Source organism: Cygnus olor, chromosome 24 (assembly GCF_009769625.2).
Source record: "Cygnus olor isolate bCygOlo1 chromosome 24, bCygOlo1.pri.v2, whole genome shotgun sequence".
Classification (NCBI taxonomy): Eukaryota; Metazoa; Chordata; class Aves; order Anseriformes; family Anatidae; genus Cygnus; species Cygnus olor.
In genome coordinates, this window is record NC_049192.1 from 6,349,293 (window position 1) to 6,355,782 (window position 6,490).

The 6,490-nt window shown below is 76.1% G+C and overlaps 1 protein-coding gene across 1 annotated transcript; it reads left to right on the top strand.

The window, feature by feature from the left end:
* The first annotated feature begins 4,635 nt into the window (after positions 1–4,635).
* Positions 4,636–6,160, top strand: GPR61 (G protein-coupled receptor 61). The gene has a single exon (XM_040535626.1). It carries the CDS (start codon positions 4,777–4,779, stop codon positions 6,115–6,117), a length of 1,341 nt encoding a protein of 446 aa, XP_040391560.1. The 5' UTR covers positions 4,636–4,776; the 3' UTR covers positions 6,118–6,160.
* Positions 6,161–6,490: the final 330 nt, after the last annotated feature.

The following is a 6,490-nucleotide window of genomic DNA, read 5'->3' on the forward strand; positions in this document are numbered from 1 at the left end:
CCCGGTGTCCCGGCAGGTGCCAGGCCCGCTGCTCGCCCGCTGCCACCGGGCGGCTCCGGGCTCCCGCTGCCTCCCCCCCCCCGCCAAACCGACCGGGCCCGGCCGCGCCGCCCCCGGTGCCCCCCGCGCCCGCCCCGCCCCAGCCCCGCGCCGCGGCCCCGGCCCCCCCCCGGCGGGGGGGGGGATGCCCCGCTCCCCCCCCCCCCCCCCCCCCCCCCCCCGACCGGGCGTTACCGGGGCCCGGGGCCGGGCCGGGCCGGTGCTGAGGAAGGCAGCGGGGGAGGCCGGGCCGAGGCACGACGACACGAGCCGGGCCGGGCCGGGCCGGGCCGAGCGGGGCTGAGGCGAGAAAACCGAGCGGGGCCGAGCCGAGCAGAACCGGGCCGAGCCGGGCCGAACCGAACCGAACCGGGCCGGGCCGAAGCGTGCCGAGGTGAGCCGAGCCGAACAGGGCTGAACCGAGCCGAGCCGAGCTGAACCGAGCCGAACCGAGCCGAGCCCCGCGGGGCTGCAGCGCGCCCGCCCCGGGACAGCGGCCTGGGGGCGGCCCCGGCGCGGCGGCCCCCGCGCACGGCGGATCCTCATTGGCTGCCGCCGCGCCGCACGCGGCCAATGGCAGCGCCGCCCGCTTTAACCCCTCGTGGGCCGCGCGCCGCCCCCAGCCCCCGGGCCCGGGCCCGGCCCCGGCCCCGCCCGCACCCGTCAAATCCTCACCGCAACCGCACCCCAACCCCTCCCCTCCCCATCCCCATCCCATCCCTATCCCATCCCCATCCCCATCCCATCCCCACCCCTCCCCATCCCCATCCCCATCCCCTCCCCTCCCCATCCCATCCCCATCCCATCCCATCCCCTCCCCTCCCCTCCCCTCCCCTCCATTCCCCTCCATTCCCCTCCCCTCCCCTCCCCTCCCCTCCCCATCCCTCCCCTCCCATCCCACCCCCATCCCATCCCCATCCCCATCCCCATCCCACCCCTCCCCACCCCATCCCGCTGTGCTGGGCCCACCTGCAGCACCCGCCCCCGTCCCTCAGCACCAGCGCAGACCCCGAGGGCCCGGCCCACATCCCCCGGTACCAGCACCAGTCCCCCGGTACCAGCTCGTACCCCGCAGTGCCGGCCCACACCCCCCAGTCCCACCCCAGTTTCCCCAGTACCATCCCCGCCCCGGCAGCGCTGGCCCGCGCCAGCCCGCTCGCCACCCCCAGGACGAGGGGGGGACCCCCTGCCCTGGGACCCCACTGAGGGGCACCCTTGGGTGCTGCCGCCCCCGGGCAGGCAGGGGGTGACCCCCTTCCCCCCCCCGACGTGCGCTGTTGTTTCTCTGCCTCCCGGGCGTATTTTTAGATGCAAACATTTGTGCCGGTTTTTTGGGTCCAAAATTAGAGGGAAAGGAGCTGGAACAAACAGCGCCGTGACGATGCAGCTTTGTAGTTGCGGGGGGGCGGGGGGGAGTAATCAAAGGGGAGCTCCGGCAAGGCCCAGCGGGGTGTCCCCAGGGTGCCCCTCGCCCTGTCCCCCCCCCCCATGCCCCCACTGCCCGCTCCCTGCCCCAGCTGGGGCTTCTGCACCCGTGCGCCCGCCCCGAGCCGGGTGACACCAATGCTGCCCCCCCGGCCCCCCCGCTGCCGCTGTCCCCTGCCGCTGGACCGGGATTTTTGCCCTTTGATCGTCCTCAATTTCTCTGCCGTAATCCGGGTGCTAATCCCTGCCCCGCGCCCGCTGCCAGCCCGGCCCCCGCCCCGCACTGAGCCCCCCCCAGGCAGCGGCACCCGCACCCCCCCTCCTGCCCCCCCCCGGTCCCAGTGGGCTCCGGGTGTCCCCGTCCCCGGGGACCCGGCCGTGCGGGGCCACCCGGGAGCACGCGCGTGCTGGCACGTGCGGGAGGCGCGGGCACGCGCACACCCGAGCGCGCGCACGCTGCAGCCACGCGCGCACACGCACGGCCCAGAGACACGAGCGTGCGCGCCCCCGACCGCACGCACACGTGCCGCCACGCCAGGTTCACACGCGTGTGAGCACACGCACGCAGCCGCCACGCGTGCGCACGCCTGTGCGCAGCCACACGCGCACGCCGCACACACACGTGCACGTCTCACCCTGCGCCTGCAGCGGGGCTGCCACTGCCGGGGTCATCGGGGGCCTCTGGGGGGGGGCGATTGGGTGCGGGGGTGTCCGGGCGCTGGGTGCCTGGGCGCTGGGCGCCCCCCCCCCCCCGTGCCCCATCAACCCCCCGGCACCAAGGCGCAGGTCGGGCTGGGCGGCGGGGTGGGGGCCAGCGGCCAGCACCTTCTGGGGGGCAGCCCCCCCCCCCTCGAACCGCTGGGGAATGCCCCCCCCTGCCCACGGCAGCCTCGCCTCCTGCCCCCCGTGCCCCGTGCCTCGGTTTCCCTGCCGTAGCGTGGTCCGGAGGGGGGGGCCTGGAGTCTCCCCCCACCCCCCCTGAGACGCGCCCGTGTGCGAGGGGTGCGCGGCCCCCACTGCGGGCACCCTGCTGGGTGCTGGGGGGTGGCAGCGACGCTCCCGGTGGCTTCCCAGCTCCGGGATGGTTCTTGGGGTGCTGGGCCTGGCTCCGCACCCAAAATGCTGGGGTGCTGGGGGGGGGAGGGGGGGGGAGCAGCACGGCCGAACCCCCGCCTGCGCCGAAGCGCCGTTGGGGTGCCGCCGGGGTGGGTGGGCAGCCAGGTGCCGGTGCCGGCGGTGCCGGTTCATCCGAGGTCCCGGGTTTCTAATCCGGTGCGGCCGGGTTTATTTTCGGGTGCCCGTAGCCTAGCGGTGCGCACGTCACCGCCGGGCCTGCGGCAGGGACTCGGTGCCCGCTCGCCGCCTGCCCCCGGCACGGCCGCCCCCGCACCCGGGGGACGGGGCCCAGGGCACCGCCGGGGGAAGCTCCCAGCCTGCGTAGGCCTTCAGGGGGGGCCGGACCCCGGGGAGCGGTTGGGGACCCCCCCACGTTGCAAACTGCTGGCCGGGCGCCTGGGGAAACCGAGGCACGGCACGTGGCGGGGGTGCCCACCCCCCCCCCCCAGTCCCAGCGGCTCCGTCGCTGAACTGGGAGGAGGGGACGGGGCTCTGGGATGGGGGGCGCAGAGCCAGGTGCCCTGCACCCCCCCCAGGTCCCCCACCCCACTGGCCCTGTGCCCCTGCACCCGTCCCCATCCCTGCTCCGTGCCCCCCGGTGCGAGGCTGCCCCGCGGCCCCGGATCCCCCCCCCAGGTGCCCCCTGCACCCCCTTGCCCCTTGCCCCCCCCTTTGCCTCCCCCCGTGCCCCCAGGGGCTGCCGTCTCCCAGTTCCCCCAGTGCCTCCAGAGCCCTCCCCAGCACCCAGCCTCGGGCACCGCACCCCCACACCCCCACCGGGACCACCCCGGCGCCACAGGGACCCCCCCACCTCACAGCGACCCCCCCACCCTCAGAACGGACCCTCCGGGCCGACAGCGCCCCCCCCCCGCCCCCACGAGGACCCCCCAGCCTCGGGGGGGGCTGGGGAAACTGAGGCACGGCCGATGCTCGGGGCCGCAAGCGGGGCCACTCCCCCCCCCGCCCCCCAAAACCCCATCCCCTGGGGGCGTTGGGCAGAGCCGCGACCCCCCCCCGGGACCCCGCAGCTGGGGGGGGGGGGGGGCGCTCGGCGGGGCCCGGTCCCCCCCCGGTGTCCCGGCCCGGGGCCCGGTGGTCCCGGGGAGCGGCGGCGCGGGCGGGAGGCGCTTAGGACCCAGCAGCCCGGTTGGTGCGGGAGCATCCCTCGCCGCAGCGGCTCCAGCACCGGCCCCGGCCCCGAGCATCCCCGCCCGGCTCCGGCCGGGGGCCCGTGGAGCCCCCCCGGGGTAGGTGCCGGGGCGGCGGCGGAGCGATGCCGGGGTGGGGGGTGTCGGGGAGGCAGGGCTGGGGGCGGCGGGGGGGGGGGGGGGGGCGGTCAGACCGGGGGGGGCACCCCCTGCAGCCCCCTTCCATCGCCGGGGGGCAACGGCTGGGCTCGGGGACCCCCCCGCACCCTGCCCCGGGGGAGCACCCACGGGTGGGGAGGGGAGGGGGGGTTCTCCGGGGGGCCCCCGCCCCGGTCCCCACCCTCTCTGGGCTGTGTTTGGGGGGGGGGGGGGGGGGAACCCCTCTGGGACGGGCTGGGGGTGTGGGGTCACACGCGGCCCCCCCAGGTGAAGGGGGGACCCGGGCGCCCAGGACCTGGTGTCCCCAAGCCGGTCCCAGCACAGCCACGCGCGGGGCCCAGGCTCTGGGCGAAGGATGCAGGTGGGTGTTTGGGGACGAAGCAGGCGAGTTTGGGGGGTTTAGCCCCAGAATCGCTCATTTTTCAGGGGAGGAAGGGTTCTTCTTGAAGAAGGGGTTTGGCGGAGGGGTCGCGATGTGGGGGAACCCAGCAGTGCCCAGGGTGCGGGGGTTGCGCTTGGGAGTCACAGCTGAGCTGGGACACCCGCCTGGGGTCTCGCGGGCCCCAGTTTGCCCCGCCGTCCCCGCCGTCCCCGCCGTCCCCGCCGTGCCACCCCGCTGACGGCTTCCCCTTCCCCGCAGGCACGCGGCTCTGCCCGGCGGAGAGGAGCGGGGAGATGAGCGGGGCCGGGGGGCACCCTTGGGTGCACTGAGTGCCGCGGGCTCGGCAGGACCCACCCTGCCCCGGCACAGCGGGGCCGGGAGATGGCCCGGAGCCGGTGTCGGGCGTAGGGCGGCGGCGATGTGAGCACCCAGCGATGCCCCGCGGCCCCGCGCTGGAGGCCCCGAGGATGGGCGATGGGCCGGTGAGCGCCGGCGCGGCGGCACAGCATGGAGCCCTCCCTGCCCGCCCCGTGGGCCTGGAACGGCTCTAGGGCGGCGCGGGCGCTGCAGCCCTCCCCGGGCCCCATGCCCCCCAACGGCACGGCCGACGGCAAGCCCAAGGACGTGGCCTCCAAGTCGGTGGGGCTCTTCTTCATGCTGCTCATCGACCTGACGGCCATCGTGGGCAACGCCGCCGTCATGACCGTCATCGTGAAGACGCCGGCGCTGCGCAAGTTCGTCTTCGTCTTCCACCTCTGCCTGGTGGACTTCCTGGCCGCCCTCACGCTCATGCCGCTGGAGATGCTCTCCGGCTCGTCCATCTTCGACAGCCCGGTTTTCGGCGAGGCCATGTGCCGCGTCTACCTGTTCCTCAGCGTCTGCTTCATCAGCATGTGCATCCTCTCCATCTCCACCATCAACGTGGAGCGCTACTACTACGTGGTGCACCCCATGCGCTACGAGGTGCGGATGACGGTGGGGCTGGTGGCCTGCGTGCTGGTGGGCGTCTGGCTCAAGGCCGTGGCCACCTCCCTCGTCCCCGTGCTGGGCTGGCTGTCCCCCGACCGCCCGCCGGCGCCCGCCGGCCGCGGCTGCTCCTTGCAATGGAGCCGCGGCCCCTACTGCAAGTTCTTCGTGGTCTTCTTCGCCGCCTTCTACTTCCTCCTGCCCCTCCTCATCATCGTGGTGGTCTACTGCAGCATGTTCAAGGTGGCGCGGGTGGCTGCCATGCACCACGGCCCCCTGCCCACCTGGATGGAGACGCCGCGGCGGCGCTCCGAGTCGCTCAGCAGCCGCTCCACCATGGTGACCACCTCGGGGGCCCCCCGCACCACCCCGCAGAGGACGTTCGGGGGGGGCAAGGCGGCTGCCATCCTGCTGGCCGTGGGGGGCCAGTTCCTCTTCTGCTGGCTGCCCTACTTCTCCTTCCACCTCTACACGGCCCTGAGCGCCCAGCCCTTGGCGGGGCCGGCGGCCGAGACCGTGGTCACCTGGCTGGGCTACTTCTGCTTTACCTCCAACCCCTTCTTCTACGGGTGCCTCAACCGGCAGATCCGCGGCGAGCTGGGCCGGCTCCTCACCTGCTTCTTCAAGCAGCCGCCCGAGGAGGACCTGCGGCTGCCCAGCCGCGAGGGCTCCATCGAGGAGAACTTCCTGCAGTTCCTCCAGGGCACCGGCTGCCCCGCCGAGCCCCGGCCCCGCCTCGACACCCCCAGCCCCAAGCGGGACCAGCCCCCCGTTGACTTCCGCATCCCGGGACAGGTCGGCGAGGACGGGGCCGAGGGGCCGGAGCGGCGCGGCGACGGGGTCCACGTGCCGGCGGCCGCCCCTCTCGACCCGGAGCTGTAGCGTCCCCGCGGTTGCGTTCGGCTCAAACACGGCTGCACGCGGAGAGCTGGTCTGCGTGCTCTGGGGGCTCGCTCGCGGGGCAGCGCCGCCGCGCCCGGGACCTCCCGGGGCTGCTCCCGGCGGCCGGGCCCTCCTCGTGCCCCGGCCCCGGCCCCGGCCGCCCCCGCCCGTGGGCGCGCGAGGCCGCCGGGCTCCCCCGGGGCGGGCGCGGGAGAGGCCGGGGCCCCGCGGGGGTGGGCGGCAGCGGGGGGGCGGCCCCGCGGGAGGGCCCCCGGGGGGTGCCTGGAGCTCCAGCCCGGTCCCGGCCCCTGGGGTCCCGGGGGGGGCTCCTCGGGACCGGGGGGGGTCCCAGCCCCGCCGCGCCGCGTCCCGT

Coding starts and splice junctions, on each gene's coding strand:
- GPR61 (XM_040535626.1), top strand. CDS start 4,777: ATGGAGCCCTCCCTGCCCGCCCCGTGGGCCTGGAACGGCTCTAGGGCG.